The sequence below is a fragment of the Ochotona princeps genome, chromosome 12 (genome assembly GCF_030435755.1).
Source record: "Ochotona princeps isolate mOchPri1 chromosome 12, mOchPri1.hap1, whole genome shotgun sequence".
NCBI lineage: Eukaryota > Metazoa > Chordata > Mammalia > Lagomorpha > Ochotonidae > Ochotona > Ochotona princeps.
Genome location: NC_080843.1, coordinates 2,032,175 through 2,048,917, shown reverse-complemented (window position 1 = coordinate 2,048,917; position 16,743 = coordinate 2,032,175). Strand labels below are relative to the sequence as shown.

General features: G+C 49.4%; 1 protein-coding gene across 2 annotated transcripts in view; it reads left to right on the top strand.

Annotated features, from left to right (window-relative positions):
* MYO16 (myosin XVI) overlaps positions 1–16,743 on the top strand; it is a 375,466-nt gene that overhangs the window by 330,322 nt on the left and 28,401 nt on the right. For both annotated transcript variants that reach the window (XM_058670587.1, XM_058670588.1), the window contains one exon: positions 9,993–10,151. In XM_058670587.1, coding sequence (XP_058526570.1) covers positions 9,993–10,151 — 159 coding nt within the window. The remainder of the gene's footprint in view (positions 1–9,992; positions 10,152–16,743) is intronic.

Genomic DNA, 16,743 nt, shown 5'->3' with positions numbered 1-16,743 from the left:
CTCCTGGTAGGAAGGGGTACTGGGAGTAAAGGGCCCACTGGCTTCATGGAATATGGTGCCCCAGGAGCAAAACCAGACAGAAGGCTGTGCTTAAATGCTTAGATCAACCCAATCCCAAAGCTTGCCCTTTGAATTGTGCTGTCTTGGGAAATGCACATGGACTCCAAGTCAGGGGCTGCTAAGCACGGTGGTCAGACTGTCCACAGCCCATGGAACTTGACACGGGAAGGCCACGCCAGAAAACCAGCACACCGTCTGAGACTAGGTGTATTCAATAGCACATTTCCCAGTGCTTCGTCCTGGGCTCCGAGCACAGGGTGTTGTGGAATGCACTGTACCTGACTTTCAGAAAATGCCACGGTCTTCTCAGAAATGGATTATCTTTCAGAACCGGTAAATATTTTTTCATGCTATCAGCCATTGAAGCAAGCAGCCAGTGTGCGCTGTGTATCTACACTGGTTTGCAAATTAAAAGCCCAATGGGGGCTATGAAGGGAAACTCCAGCCCTATACTGGCAGCCGCTTGCATCAACCCTTCAGCGAGTCGATACAGACCTTGCTAACTGTCTGCATCTCATTATTGCCTCCTAATACACTGTCCTGGAGTTCTGCTCCGACTGTGAAGGAGAGACTTAGAAGCGAGGTGGGCCATGCAGTGCTCCCCTCACTGAGGCCAGACCGGTGCCACAGCCTCTCCTGAAGAGTAGAGAAAGAAAACCCCGTTGTCAGTTCCCTTCCAGTGTTTAGGGCCTCGTGACCGACTTGCATCATTTTTATGATCAGTGCCCAGACCAGCCTGGAACATTCCACACCTCTGTGTGGTGGTTTCTGAGGGCCCTGTCAGTTCTTTCTTCGGTGCTCCCGGAGTCTAGCTTTCATTCTCAGACATAATAGCATTAGCCACCCCTATTGTCATGTCAATTACAATAATGCAACAAATTGCCACATGATTCATTTTTCTCTCTATGCAAATAATTAGGCTTTGACACAGGGCCTGAACAAGAGCTAGAGCTGAGCTAGATCTGAGACTTACCGCTGACTCCTGGGAGAGTGTTCCCCGTCCTGCACACCTGAGAACCCAGAGTCCCTGCAGACACACCAACAGCACCTTCATACCCGGGATTCTGGCCCACAACCAAGTACACACTTGCAGAAGAAATATCGATTAAAACAAAAGAAGAACTGACATGTTCAGTTGGTACTCAAAGGTATTTTCTAGGAAAATATGCATCCTCTGGGTCTTCATTTTCATTGTCCATTGAGGAAAAAATGTGATCAGAAAGATCTGATCTGATGAGCTGGCAAAGACTTGGATGAGACTGGGGGGGGCTGTCACTCTGCCAGCCCCTGTATCCCCAAGAACTGAGCTACAGCTCACACGGCGTGTCCCCTATTCAAGCGCTTGTGTTTGGTGTCACAAGCCCTGCATCTGTTCACACACCTCTTCTTAAGCCAGTGACCAAAGCCCAGCTGCAGATCCTGGAGGACAAAGGGAAACTTTGCTTTTGCATTTCCATGAGAATTAGATTGGCTGTGGCGCTACCTTTATGTGTGACCTGAAATAAGGTCTCCCTACATTGTTCATACACTGGTTTCCTTAAGAATATTTACCTGAGCCTAGTGCAGTAGCCTAGTGGCTAAAGTCCTCGCCTTGCAGGTGCCGGGATCTCATATGGGTGCTGGTTCGTATCCCGGCTGCTCCACTTCCTTTGCAGCTCCCTGATTGTGGCCTGGGATAGCAGTCAGGGATAGCCCAAAGCCTGCACCTGCATGGGAGACTGGGATGAAATTCCTGGCTCCCGGCTTTGGATCAGCTCTGTTCCAGCCTTTGCAGCCACTTGGAGAGTGCTAACACGTTTAAGATTTTTCTCTGTCTCTCCTCTCTGTAAATCTGACTTTCCAATAAAAGTAAATAAATATTTTTTAAAGGCTGTCATCTTCAGTCCTTAATAAAAATGCTCCATTTCAAGGCTGTTATCTGGCTGTCCACTTGCAAGGCAGGGTTCTGTTTCCTTTTGTCTCTTCCCCATTTCCACCACATAAACCTGAGGCACAACAGTCAACACAGCTGAGTCACTCGCATGCCACACCAGACGGCAAGACCCTAATCATGAGCATAAATTTGACTGACGTCGTTGCAGCCCAGCAGGGGTTCTCCCTCATTTGTTGGGAGCTAAAATCATGTTTAATTTAGAGTGACACAGGGAGAGGCTGTGTGTGGGACACACAGTCATGTGGGATCATAAAAATGTCTTTTTAATCTGATGGTCATTAGAAAACCCAGTGATGTGGTCCAGCTGCTCATCAGAGTGCATTTCCATGTCTGTGGGGATTTAATGTATCTAAGGGAACCCTCCATAATGAGTGTAAAAAAAAAAATCCACCTCTAAAAGCTCTGGCCTCAAAGCAATTCATTCTTTTTCAGAACTAGGAATTACAGAGGTTGACTTTAGGCAACATGATAAAACTAGCAAGAATGTGTTACATCGCTCTTTGATATTTGCCTCAAGATTTTAAGAGAGAGTTGAAAAAGAAAACTCAGGGAAGGGCACGATTCACGCCTTCAGAAAGCCGCGTGCTGGTCTGTGTGGTACCAGGCACCCTGCTTAGTGGGATGGAGTGTGCAAATCCGAGAACCTCTGGGATTCCAGAGGCTGCAGGGGCTGAAGGTCACAGTTGCCCTAGGGACACCGTGACAGTTCCTAGCAGGTGACCTCCTGTGGTGCCTGTGAGTGTTCTGTTCTGGGTTCTTACATGCCTGTTGTGACCCAGTGCGTCCATGTCCCAGCCCGTAAGTATAATGCATCCTTTGAAACACTGGACCACAAGGAGGTACTCAGAGGGGTGGAGCAAGACAAAGACAAAACAGCAGAGAGGAAGGACCAGCGGACCAGAGGATTTTTGTCCCTCATGCCGGATGCCAGTGTGGGCCTCGTCTGTATGCTCAAAGGATCGTGAAGGGCAAAGTCAAACGATGCCTTGGAGTAACCACCAGGCTAGGCAGAGAGGAGAGGTTTCTCTCGATGTTGCTATGTTCCTTGATGTGTAGACACACACACCATAGGAAGGGCTGATCACAAATCACTCCACTGGGTCAAATGGGGTCTCCCTGGACACACTAATGCGCCCCCTTCTGTCCTTTCAGGATAGCTGGCAACTCCTCTGTGAGATGCCTTCTATGTCATGGATCCACTGAAACTGAGTCATAGGATTTGCAAAGAATTAGCGATGTCAGCCGATGTGCCAGCTAGGATGCAGTTGCTGAGGCTATCAAAGCAGCCGCCCCTGGAGCTGGACGAGAATTCTGAACAGAACCTGGGTTCACATGGATCTATCTGATTGGTCGTTTGAGGCTGCTGAAGAACCCGCAGGTGGGAAGCAGTGTGTGCAGGCAGGGTCTTCAGCTGGTGTCTGTGGTGCTTCCACACTGGAGTGGGAATATCACCCACAAACACATGAGCTCCCCGAGTCCCCCCTGGGGGGTCAGGGTGGTGGCTCCGCCCCAGCTCTGCCACGTGTCCTCTTAGTTCCCTGATGCCCAGCAGGCTGCTCAAGGTCTGTAGCTGCAGTCCTCCCTGTTGCACGGGCTGCACCTACTGGATTCCAGAGCTTAGAAGTGGCTCCATGTAGCAGGCTTCCAGCAAGCCCTCTGCTGTGACTGCATCTTTCCTCCGCTGTCTGTCTCTGACTTGGTGCCTTGGAGGTGGGCAGGTGTTAGCAACTGGCCAGGCAGTAGATGGGTTCTCCCAAGAGAAGGGCCGGACACCACACCGTGCTGTCACTTCCTGGGGAAGTAAGGAGGAGCCATTTTCCTGAACAAATGACCCCGAGGTGAGGTGCAGCCTTGCCGCATGCTCATGGTTCCAGGATTCCTGGCTTTGCATCTGCCTCGGGGGCTGAAGTGCAAACTCCACAGCAGCCTACGTAACCTCACCTCCTATCAGGTGCTGCTCAGATTGGGCTTGAGGCCAGGTCGGCTTGGTGTGTGCGGAATGCATAGTCAACTGTTTATGTAACAGGACGCTACTGCAGAACCAAGAAAGGGAAAGAAATGGATTTTTTTTCCTCTTCCATGGCAGGCACAGAAGAAATGGGCAAAGAAATATTATGCAGTTGGTTCAATGAGAAAATGAATTGGCACAACTTGATTTTTCTGTGCATTTTGAGTCCTGGAAACTCTTACTTACACTAACAGTTGTCTAGGTTTTCAGTGAATGCATCCTTCCAGCGCTGGGCACACATTGCTGTTTCCGACTTTAGCTCCTGTTCCTCGGGCAAACCCTGTTCCTACCCCACTCGGGGTGACAGAGGCTGACTGGGGCAAGCAGCATTGCCTCCCACCCTACTCAGCCCCGGGGAAGTGAGCATTTGTGGCACTTTGTGCCACACAACACGGCTGAAAATGCAGTCCGTGGTTCCTTACACAAGTTATTTAAAAAGCAGGTGTGAGCTCTGGGGTCAATTCCAGACTGTAAGCATGCCAGGCCTCATGATGACCACAGCCCCGTATCTTGTTTGTTTGCTTATTAAGTGACTGATGTGTGGAGAATCGTAAGCAGCCTGCCACGTATGGTGTGTGTATGGGACAGCTGTGTCAGTGCCTAGCAGCCAGCAGATCTGTTCCCTTCCCTGGAGCCTGCATTTCTGCGTCTATGAGCAAAGGAGTGATGATCAAACTTTGCCTCCCATGGCTCAGGTATCCTAGAAGCAGGCTGGCCCAAACCCATCACCGACCTCTGGGTCTTCCCACTCCGTCTTTCCCCCACTCGGCACACAGTTGCGGGCTGCACACACCTGGCCTTGAAGCTTCGGAAGAATCCCTGGGTCTGTGGGTGCTTTCATTGCTTGACATTGGTCCCCGATGACCAAGGTCACTGCCAAATGCCTGAGTCACGCCATCAAGCACAGGACCAGGGCAGCCGGTGGGGGCCGGTTCCTCCGACAGCTGGGAGAGATTCTGGAGAGCTTGGTGAACGCAATCCAGAAGCTCATTTCGGGAACCAGCAGCCAGCCGTGTGCAGGCGCCCATGACAGTGTCTCCACGCGGGCGCTGGGAAGCCGGGCTGCTTACACTGTCCACCGCAGGAAGTTGCGCCGCGTGCCAGGCGGCTGCTCTGTGGGCATCTGGGCCCTTCCCTCCTGCCAGGCCCGGAGAAGCAGGCGCATTCCCTGGGGCACAGCAGCCTCCTGGCTGAGGAATTTTCCTATAGCGGCACAGGCTGCTATGAGTAATGACTCCAAGATGTATTTTCGCATTTTTTTATACCTGACGTAGCACTCTCAGGATTAGCTCAGCCAAACTCTCCGAGTTTGTTTTTTCTGCCGCATTCCTGAGACCTGGCTCCTGTCTCAGACTTACAAAATAACACTGCGAAAGGATCCCACGTGAGGGTGATGGAAGAGAGAGCAGCGAGGTTCCCAGCGTGGAGGGTCCCTTACCCCTACTGTCTCCCCCTCCTCCTGGGCATTCCTGGGGTCCTGAGACTCGCGGGCCCCCAGTTTACGAGCACCAGAGGACCTAACCCCCAGCCCATCTCTCAGCAGCTTGACTTCCTGCCCAGTAAGCACCCAGTTTGAAAGTCACCGTCGGTCTAAGCGTGGGCGGCAGGCAGTCCCAGGCACAGAGAGGTGAAGGGGCCATCCGGCCTGTGTGAGGAAAGAAAACATGGGGGTGCTCAGACCAGCTCAGACTGCCCCGTGCCCGGCCGGGAATCCCTGACCCAGACCAGCTCGGACTGCCCCGTGCCCGCCCGGGGAATCCCTACCCAGACCAGCTCGGACTGCCCAGTGCCCGCCCGGGAATCCCTACCCAGACCAGCTCGGACTGCCCAGTGCCCGCCCGGGAATCCCTGACCCACAGCCCCTCTTCTTCCTGGAATGCAGACGCCGACTTCTCAAGCACTCATCCGGAGCAGCCAGGACTTTGCAGAAATCCCTGTTCTGCTCCTTTGCTGGCATAGGCCGGGTCTTCAGCTCTTGCTTTCGGTCCTTGTGTCCCCTTCACTGTGCAAAACCCAGTGACCCTGGCCCTTGGTTCCTTGTGGTACCTCAACTGCCCACACGGAGCGCTCATCTTCAGACTCAGGGGTCAGGGCTGTCATCCCTGCCCTGTGTAGGTACAGGGAATCCTTGCCCTTCCTTGGCCTGGAGTCCTGCAGCTGTCCACATGGACAAAAGTCAACAAGCTGGGCATGGATGTGCTTGCCTAGTTGGGTTTCACTGGAAGAAGGGTATCTATAAGCAGAGGCTGACACATAGTTCAGAAAGTCAAGAATCTCTGTGGATGTTGCAACCGCATTTCAGCAGCCGGGGTACAGTTCCCATCCCATTGCTGCAAAGTCCCAGAAAATCAGTCACAGGGAGGAAGTACATGAAATAAGGAAAACTTGCCATGCAGGAGCCAAGCCTGGGAGAATAAATGTGGGTAGGCGGTCGCGGCAGGGCCCCTGGATCTGCACCAGTTGCAACACCAGCCAAGTTGTGAAATGCTTGCTTGCGGCTTAACCTCTGGGAGCCTCAGTGACCTCATCTGGGAATAAACATGTCCTTGATGTGTCTGCAGTTGTTAGGGTCTGTCAGGCAGCGAGCCGGCACCCCATGAGAGATGGACCGCACGTCAGGTTACTGTGCGTGCGTGCAGCACCGACCTTCACCTCCAGAAGGCCCTGCCCCTTACTACTTCCAGGGTCCGCCTTCAGCAGGAGTGCTTTTAAAATTGAAAAGGAAAAAGAAAACTTCACAGATGAGGTAAGGATTGTAGTGCAACTTGCCTGAGAAATTTTAAAGGCTGCCTTGACTGTTCTTGGACCTTCTAATTTGAAACGTGAAAATACTTGTTTAAGATTTATTGATTTATTTGAAAGCCAAACTTAGAGACCGAGAGAGGAAAAGGGAGTCTTCCATCCACTGGTTTACTCTGCAGAGGGCTGCAAAAACGAGGTCTGGGCTACACTGAAACAGGATCTAGAGCATCTTCTGATGCTGTGTTGTTGCAGGGACTCGGTGACTCAGGCACCTCCATTGTCTTACCAGGCACACCAGCAGGGAGCTGGATTGGAAGTGGAATAGCCAGGACAGGAGCTGGCATCCACTTAGAATTGCAAATGTTGCAGGAGTAACAGCTTAACCCACCATGGCTCGACATTAGCTCCAACACAGGTGTTCTGTCCTCCTGGGACTCAGGGCGACCCTGGGATCCTGGCTATAACCCATGCTGTCAGAATGCCATGTAGCCCCCAGCTAGCTGACAGTGCCCCCTTTCCAGTGATCGGCCTGTGTGCTTATCCGATTACTGTCAGAGAGCTTGCTGGGAGTCAAACTCTATCTGGAGTAATTTTGTAGCTCCTGGCACCTAAGACCCTGGCACAATAAATAACTAATAACTCAGTAAACAGCCGAATTACGAATGGCACAAGTGCCAGGAAACAGCCGCACTGGGAGTGTGGGCAGATGTGTCTCGGTGCAGCGTCTCAGTGCTGTAACATTAGCCTTCGAACTCAACCTGCTATTCGCAGGCTGACGCTTTTTCTGAAAAGGCAGACTAGAGCTGACTACACTGGGTGGATGTCTCTTCATTCTCAGGCTGTTCCATAGCTTTGCAGTTAAGGTCGACTCAGCTTTGCACTTGTCACGGGCTTAGCCGAGGGTCTTTTGGTTTCCTTCCTGTGCAGGGTCGGGAGGCCCATGGCTCCGCTGGTCCTCTGAGGGTGATGCTTCCAACGCATTCACACACCTCTGTTCTCCCTGGTTCAGTCTAGCCAGCATTTCCTGCCGCTGACTCTTCACAGTTCTTGCCGAGCAGAGAGGACCCGTGCTCTGTCTGTGTAACTGAGAGATCTGTGTAGGTGACCTGGCGCAGGACCCACCTGCTGTGCAGGGCACACCGCATCACTGACCATCCAGGTGGGGCACTAGACAAGCCCCTGATGCTGTAGCACCACTGAGCACTGGATTCAGGGGGGTGAAAGGGTGAAGTCCCAGAGGAAGAGTCAGGAAGAAGCAAGTCAGGGTCCTCCTTGGTTAACAATCCTCTCTCTGCCTCGTCTGCCCCTTTCTCTCTCTTTCTCCCTTCCTCTCTCCCCAGCCTCTCTCCTTTTCTTCAGATTTCAGGCAACAGAAATTCTCTCAGGAGTTTTAAGCGTGTCTGTGGCACAATGCAATCTGTCTTTTAGTGAACAAGAAATGGAATTAGTTTGTTAAAGTTTCATCCTGGCATGTTCCAGCCATGTGAAAGTAGTCCTGATTCTCTGGGGATCCTGGTTTGGGTTTTGGCTCAGAGGTGCGAAAGTGCTGTTTCACTCAATCTAAAGTATAATTATGCGAATGTGTGTATTATCTCTTTTGAATAATTTGCTGACCTAAAACTTAAAGAAGGTTTATCTTTTTGCTTTTAAAGATTCATTTATTTATATTTATTTATTTATTTATTGCAAAGGCAGACTTATGGTCAGAGCTGAGCTGATCAAAAGCCAGGAGCCAGAAGCCAGGTGCCAGGACCTCTTCTGGGTCTCCCATGTGGGTACAGGGTCCCAAGGCCTTGGGTCGACCTCTACAGCTTTCCCAGGCCACAGGCAGCGAGCTGGAAAGGAAGTAGAGCAGCTGGGATACAAACTGGCATCCATATGGGATCCCACACATGCAAAGCAAGGACTTTTAGCCACTAGGCTGTCTACTGCACAGGCCCAGCAATGTTTCTCTTGAAGATAGTCTCAGCTGTATTGCATGTCCACGGAGAGTCCTAATGTAGTACCTGAGACTTGTCTCACCAAAGATCCAGCACCCCACATGGACAGCTGTCCCGCTCCGGCTGCTCCAGGTCTCACCCAGCTCCCTGCTTATGTGCCTGCAGCAGTGGAAGAAGCCCTCAGCACTTGGCTCCCTGCACCCATCTGGGGGGCCAGGAAGAAATTTCAGGCTCCTGGCTTCAGCCTGCCTCAGCTCTGACTGTTGGGACTATTTGGGGAGTGAAGCATTAGAGAGAAGATCTAGCTATCTCTAGCTGTAGCTCTGCCTTTAACTAAATAAATCTTTAAAAAAATCCTCCCAAGAGGTGGGAGGCTTTGTGCGGTTCCTGAAACACTAAGGCCGATCCCAGGAGCGCCTGCACAGCCTGAAACAGGGCTGCAGCTCAGGGAGTGGTGGGGAATGGGAAATGGCTGTGTGGGACACTGGTGCTTGGTTTGCAATCTCTGCCCACGTGTGGAGCTTGCCCACAGGTCCTGCAGGAACCCCAAGGAACTGCAGCCCTGGCATTGCCTGCATCTCCTTGGTCAGTGACCACATAGTTTTGGAAAAATCAGAGTGTCTGTGTTGCTACATGGGGACTGTGGCTTCTGTGCCAATACGTCTCAGAACATGCGATGTGAGCCCCAGGCCACCCTTCGGGAATCATGTTAGTGCCTAAATGCAGAGGTGGCGTTTTCACTAGTACAATTCCAAAGAGGCTAACAGGAGCTTTCACAATAGTGTTGTATATGTTTGAAACTATAAAAAGTTCTCAGAAAGTTCAAAGCAAATGCATACCATGAAGAAACCATGCATACATTTCAAAATGGTTGCATCGAAAGAACTGTATTTTGACTCCATTTTTTATGAACTTATTCAAAGGGCTCTTGTGTTTCTTCTTTCATCAAAGTTGCAAATTTGCCTTATTCGATTGCAAAGTTATGAACTAGAAAACAAAAACTGGGGACATGAATGGGTTGCCTCTAAAGATGGGCAGCCTGCAGCGTGCTGTGTGATATGTGTGTTGGTATCTTTGGAAACTCAGGTTATGACATCTGTTTCCCTTCGCTCTGTTTTTAACAGTATCATTGCGCAACTTGGTGAGCATTACATAAGCCACAGACTTAAGTGAGGATTGTTATCAATTTGTTTTCATTATAGTTAAGATTTGATTTGATAAGTTACATGATTTTCTTCTAAACTTTGATTTCAAGACTGTTTGGTATATCGTATCACAAAATAATCATGTCTTCTGAAATTTATTTTAGGTATTGAAACTAACATGAACCTGACTGTCCGGGGTGATCTGCCTACATCAGAACTTGCTTCAGAGACTCGAGATAAAAATGCAAATAGCCATGGAGTTCAGTTATCTAACTCCCTGTCCAGTGCAATGACTGCTGAAAATGGAAATTCAGTCTCAAATGGTAAGCCCTGTCTAAATTCAGAAGTGAATATGTGTTTTAAGGTTTTATCAACCTTTCCTTGGAAGAATGGGTTTAAAATACAAAGACAAAGAAGGCTTAAGAAGTAGAAAACAGAATATTAGCTGTGAAACTTTAAGAATGATTTTCAACCAATTATTATTTAGAGTAACTCACACTGTGTTCAGTTGTTGATTTTGCAGGGATTTGGGAGTTCTGAAAGAACTACTGTAGAGCTCATCTTACACTGGGCAGGGAAAAATGCATGCTCTACCCATAATTCTAGTTTGAGAATATGTGTCTGCTTCTCCTAAGAAATGTGCAGGAAAGTAACATGGAAGGGATAGTAATGCCAGACTTCCCCAGGCATGTTCAGTGACGTGGAAGGGATAGTAGATACCAGACTTTCTTTATAAGCTTGGTTGTGTGTAGCCAATGCTGTGCAATGATTGCTGAAACAAATATGTTTATCTCACACATAAAGGAACTCCAGCGCTCCAGACTGTTAGAAGATTAGGCCGAGCTTTCCCCGGGAACAGTCATGAGCGTCAGTGGGATTTTGTTAGGTCTGATCAGAGGCGCTGCAGTTCTGTCTGGGTCACGAGATACTGGCACGGCACCGGTGTGGGTGGGGAGGAAGATGAGGGGTGCCCTAGCAGCCATGCGAGGATATACTAGGGGCATCTGCCTGTCTGGAGAGGGGATGCCCAGCTTTGCTTCCCATGCCTCCTGGAAGGACAGGCATAGAATGTGAGTCTGGCTTCCACCAGACCACGGTGGGTCTTGAGCTGTCCATCCTGAGAGCCATGGTGAACTAAACCCAGGGACCTGAGCTCACCCGTGGATTACCCCTGCCCGAAGGTTGGATTGAGATGCTCCAAGAGCACAGGGCTGTAGACTCCTGGGAGAATGCACCTAAACCTGTGCACAAGGACAGCCCCAAACGCCGCACACCATCCAAATCTAACCAGGAAGGCAAGCACACAGAGTAAGAAATGCACAAGCAGAAACAGCTGTCAAGTGTAGACGTGTAGTACTGCTACAAGTGCTGCTAAGATTGAGCTCAAATACTCGCAGTGCACCCGAAACCCAGTATTTTTCTCTACTTCACAAGATTAAAGAAATTGGAAATGATAAAGAAACCTATCTAATAGAACTGAAAAAGAGAGAGTGGAATAAGTAAAGTTATATTTAATTAGACAACTGTTTCAAATAAAATCTATTAAAAATAAACTGGAGAGGCAGCAGATGAGTCAGGTAGCTCTAGAATGGAACATGAAGGATCCAAAGACAAAAATGGGAATGCCAGGAAATGGCCAAGAGGCACAAAGGACCCAGCTGGTAGGGTTATTGGAATCCTTGGGAGAGAGGGGAGAAGACAGACAGAGAAGCGTGGTGAGAAATGTCAGAGAATTCCCAGCACTAACCAAAGCACCACAGAGCAGTTGGTAGTCTCTTATCAGCTTCCACATAGATTGTTGCTAGGACCCAGTGATGAAACAGTGTCTACTTCAGCCCCAGTCATGGGATTCTGAGCAGTCCCTCAGGTGCCCTTCAGCTGGTGACTGGATTGCATCGTCCATTTCGGTGTCACAGAACGCACCCAGACTCGCTGCAGAAGCTGTTTCCCCTCTGTGCCTTCTGTGTGCCCTGAGGCTGGCCGTGTGCCCTGAGGCTGGCCGTGCTGTGCACCTTTGGTTTCAGTCCATCTGAGGGCATCAGCCAAAACCAAAGTCATCCTAAGCCCTGACTGAGGGATGGCTCTCCTTTTCAAGGGTCCTCATTGCCCACAGCCAGACTCAGAAAATTCACGTCCAGACCCTTAACATCGGCCTCCTGTCCCGACAGCCTCACACCACAGCATTCGGCTTCCCTCAGGTCAGGCACGCCAGAGATGGCACCCAGGGTGCAAGCCACAGTCTGCCTGACATGACCGTGGATGTGCCATATCTGCACCCCCGTCACATTCTCTGTTGAGAATGGGTCCCTAAATTCAGTCCTCACTTTGAGGGAGAGGATTCTAAGGAGGTATGACTGCCCCGAGGTGGGCTCCACAGGGCATTACACAGCCCGGCCAGCAGCTGGGCAGGCTGTGCAGTATATCAGCATGATGGACTTTGCAAATAGCAGAATGAGCAGGGCCAACACATTTCACCAAGCGCGAGTCAGAATCAAGGGGCCAGGAGTGAAATTCTGCGTGTGTTATGCTCTGAAGAGGGAAAAACCCTGGGGCAGAGCAGGTGAGTGGTTATCAGCGGGTAATGGCAGCTGAGCTCAGGGCCACGGCCGACAAGCAGGAGTGGGTGGCCTGCAGGTGCGTGGCCCGTTTGCCCTCATGGGAACAGCAAGCAAACCCCACAGGAAACAGCACCGACAAGTCCTTGTGCTTACATACAGCACTGATCACAATGCGGTAAATTACTGTTCCGTGAATGAAGAAGAGAGTTAAGGAAATTTTCAAAAGTAAAAAAAAAGAAACACTGTAACTCAAAACACTTAGAGAGTGGAGGGGAGAAGGAATCCTGAGGGGGTCAGACGGGCACAGGTGCATCCAGTGCCACACACTGACAGGCCCTGGACACTGAGGGGGTCAGACGGGCACAGGTGTGTCCAGTGCCACACCCTGACAGGCCCTGGACACTGAGGGGCTCAGACGGGCACAGGTGCGTCCTACTTCACATACTGATAAAACTAATTGCTCGTCAGAACTCAGAGGGAGCTGACACAAGGTTGCCTATGGGATGTTCAGTTTCTAAACACATCAAAGAAGGATGAATAAAGATCCAATCCACTAAACTACGGGGAAGAATAGCAAACTAGGAAAATCTGAAAGTTAAAGCAAGTTTAAATTTTAGATGGCCGATCTTAAAGCACATATAAACACTGGGGTTGTCTCAGTTGCATAAAACTTTAAAAAGACTCATTTATATGAAACTACATTGAAGATAATTGATTATTAAAACACTTCTAGGGCCCAGTGTGATAGCCTAGCAGATAAATTCCTCCCCTCACAGGCCTGGGATCCCATATGGACACCGATTCTAATCCCAGCAGCCCCACTTCCCATCCAGTTCCCTGTCTGTGGCCTGGGAAAGCAGTCAAAGATATCCCAAACCCATGAGATTCTGCACCTGTGTGGGAGACCCAAAAGAGGCTCAGGGTTCCTGGCTTCAGATCGGCTCAGCCCCAGCCATTGTGGCCATTTGGGGAGTGAATCATCAAATGGAAGATCTTCCTCTCTGTCTCTCCTCCTCTCTGAATATCTGCCTTTCCAATAAAAATAAATAAGAAAGATGGAGGGGGGGAGAGGGAGAAGAAGAAGGAGGGAGAAAGAGGCAGAGAGAGAGGGAGGGAGAAATTGACACCTCCCATGACCAGAAGATGAAGTCAGGAACCAAGCACTCTGTCCTGGTCCCCCACGGGTGGCAGGAACCTTAGCCCTTGGACCATTGTCCACTGCCGGCCAGGCACAGTGTCAGCAGCTGAAACAGAAGTGGAGGCGGGACTTGAACGCAGGTACTCCACTGTTGGAAGCAGGTGTCCCACTCAGCAGTTGGATCTTCTTTGCCATAATGTCTACCCCAATACAGTATTTTAAATACTAATATTTCTGAACACAAACAAATAAAACACTGAAACGCTAAATGGAAAACATGGAAAAGTTATGGTCTGTCACTGCTCGTACTTGTAGGAGGTAAGAACTGCATCCCTGGTGTTTGGTGCCGCAGTGAAGGCCCCCGCTGGGCTGCCTGCATCCCACATCTGGGTACCTGGATTCTGGCTCTGCTTCTGATGCCAGCTTGCCAACATGCACCATGGAGGCAGCAGCAATGATCAGCTAGCTGTGTGGAGAAAGCCGCCTGCATGGAGGATTCAGCTTGCGTTGCAGGCCCCTGCTTCAGCCTGCCCCAGTCTCGGCTTTCGGGGGATATGAACAACCTGATGGTGGAAGCATCTGTATTCTCTCTATCCCTTTAGCTCTCAAATGAACTGAAATAAATATATGTTTAAAAGGGAAGATCTTAGAAAAGAATCATATCTCTATGCAATACGTTCAGGAGGAAGCTACAAACCAGAAAGGAAAATGAGGAAATGAATTGGAAGTGTGACGTAACAGTCCTTGTGGGCCATGGCTGACGTCTTAGTAACCGGTAAGGTGTAGCTTTCGGCCTTTGTGCATTGTGAGAGAACTGAGAATGGAAATCCATGTTAAAAATGTCAAAAACTTAGAACCAGAAATTAAGCAGCAAGAAAATTACAATAAACACCAAAACTTTCATTATTAACCATGTGCCATGCCCAAAAAGAGCATCGCCTTTGAACAATTAATTTTGAATTCTTTAACAAGACCAACAGTTCTTTTGCAGGGCCGACTGGGAGACCAAGGCAATGAGTGTCAGTAAACTCCTGGACTGCACTGTGAGTCTTGCAGAAATTAAAACCTGGTGACCAGAGAATGCTATGAACCGTGTTATGCCCAGATAAATGGATAAATTTGCATGAACAACACAATTCTCCCTTCACCTTTTCCCCACACCCCCCAAAATAACTGAAATAGAAAAAAAGAAGTAGCAAAGCTTGAAAATGCAGTAAAATTAATTCATTGCATTTGTTCCTGATTACCATGAGGCCTACCTGGGCCCAGGTGGTTTCTCTGTGCTGAATTCTGTAGAAACTCCAAAGATGAAATCATGTGGCAGTATAGCCCAAACTCTTCCAGATAAAAGAGGAGGAAGAAAAATACTCCCCGAGATGGCAGGAATAGCCACTCAATTTAGGACAATATTGGAGCCGTAGGGTATGGAGCAGGGGCGGGCAGAGCAACAGTTGGTGCCATTGGGCATAGGAGTGATACATTTTCATCCTCCCCCAGCCGATGCACACTGAGCAACTCCTGGTGACCACAGAGGTAACTGTCCAGCATAAAGTCATAAAACTTCGGCCCGACATGGTAGCCAGGTGACTAAATCCTCACCTTGCATACGCAGGATCCCATGTGGGTGCCAATTTGCATTCCAGCTGATACATTTCCCATCCAGCTCCCTGCTTGTGGCCTGGGAAAGCAGTAGAGGACAGCCCAAAGCCTTGGGACCCTGCACCTGCTTGGGAGACCTGGCCGAAGCTCCTGGCTCCTGGCTTCGGATCAGCTCAGCTCCATTGATGGAAGATCTTTCTCTCTGTATCTCCTTTTCTCTGTGAATCTGCCTTTCCAATAAAAAAATAAATAAACCTTTTTTTAAAAGGGAGAAACATGTAAAATTTAGGGAAGAAACAGTAGCTAAACACCCTTTCTAGCCCTGAGTGAGACAAGAAAGAACTTAAACAGTTCATACCAAAGTACTACCCATGACGAAGTCGGGGAGAAAAAAACAAACAATAATTTTCAACATATTTAACTAAGAAAATTCATTAAAAGTTTGGAGAGAAAGTGACAAGAGACATGAAGAGGAATCTCAATAAACATTTCCATGGCGTCCAACCCCACCCATCACAACTCCAGTGTGAATTTCCAGCAAGATATGAAGTCTGGCAAGGATCTGAAGGAGAGGAGGAGCTGGGAGAACAGGTTACCTTGGCATCGAGATTGCCCAGCAGGGGAAAGAGCCAGCAGCCCAGCTCCTGTGAGCAGGCAGGGGGTTCTTCCCTGACTTGGCCTGGGAAACCTCAGTGTCACAGTTTAAAAGAAAGCGAATAAAGACTGAGAGGCAGAGTAAGAGGGAGGGAGGGCCAGGCAAGGAAGAGGAAATTTTCCTTTCCCCTGGTATTTGATATTTTTTCTTGTTTTGATTCAAGACAGAAATTATGGTGCCTGGAAATGGTCATAGAAAGTTTACCCTGAGTTCCTCTCTAGATCTGAAACAAAGCCAAAGCCAGCAGAACCAGCGGAAGCCCGAACAGAGATGCCCCATGGGGATTTCTGGTTGAAATGGACCACGGGGAATGAAGTGCAAAGGCGCCAGGTCACACACACCCAACCCTAGCGCACTGCTCGCGGGCCGCCCTCCAAGCAGCAGGCTTTGCCCTGAAACTGGTTCTGTGTCATCACCCTTGAAGCTCTCACAGCTTAAGGCCACAAAAATGATCTGCCTTGGGAACTGGCCCTTTGAAAGCAACGTGGCATGTTGAAATGGTTCTACTTCTGTGAACCCTGAACTGCTGGGTACCTGGATGCTGCAGGTGGTCATTAGAGGACCCGACCCTGTATCCCATGTCATCAGGCCCTCAGCAAAGGAGAAACGGACTGCATGTCGTCTGCCACCAGTGAATCCTGCAGAAAGGACAGCTATCCCAAATAGTACGCCACTGCATGCATCAGCAGGTGGAATATCCATGCTCACATGTTCTCTCAAAGCAATTACTACTGATTCCTCACTTTCAAAGAACAGTCATGGACAGGCTGAGTGAAGGTGCAGGATGAGAGCCAATGTTTAAAATAGCTTAAAGGTCCAACTGAACCCCAGCTCACATGATTTTTCTAGGAAACGCTTCCTGTTGCCCAGAAATGATGATCTGTTTGTTCATTCGCAGAAATATGGTCATGTGTGAGTAATTACAGCTATCACTTACTTTAACTGCCATGCTTTGGCTAATGCAA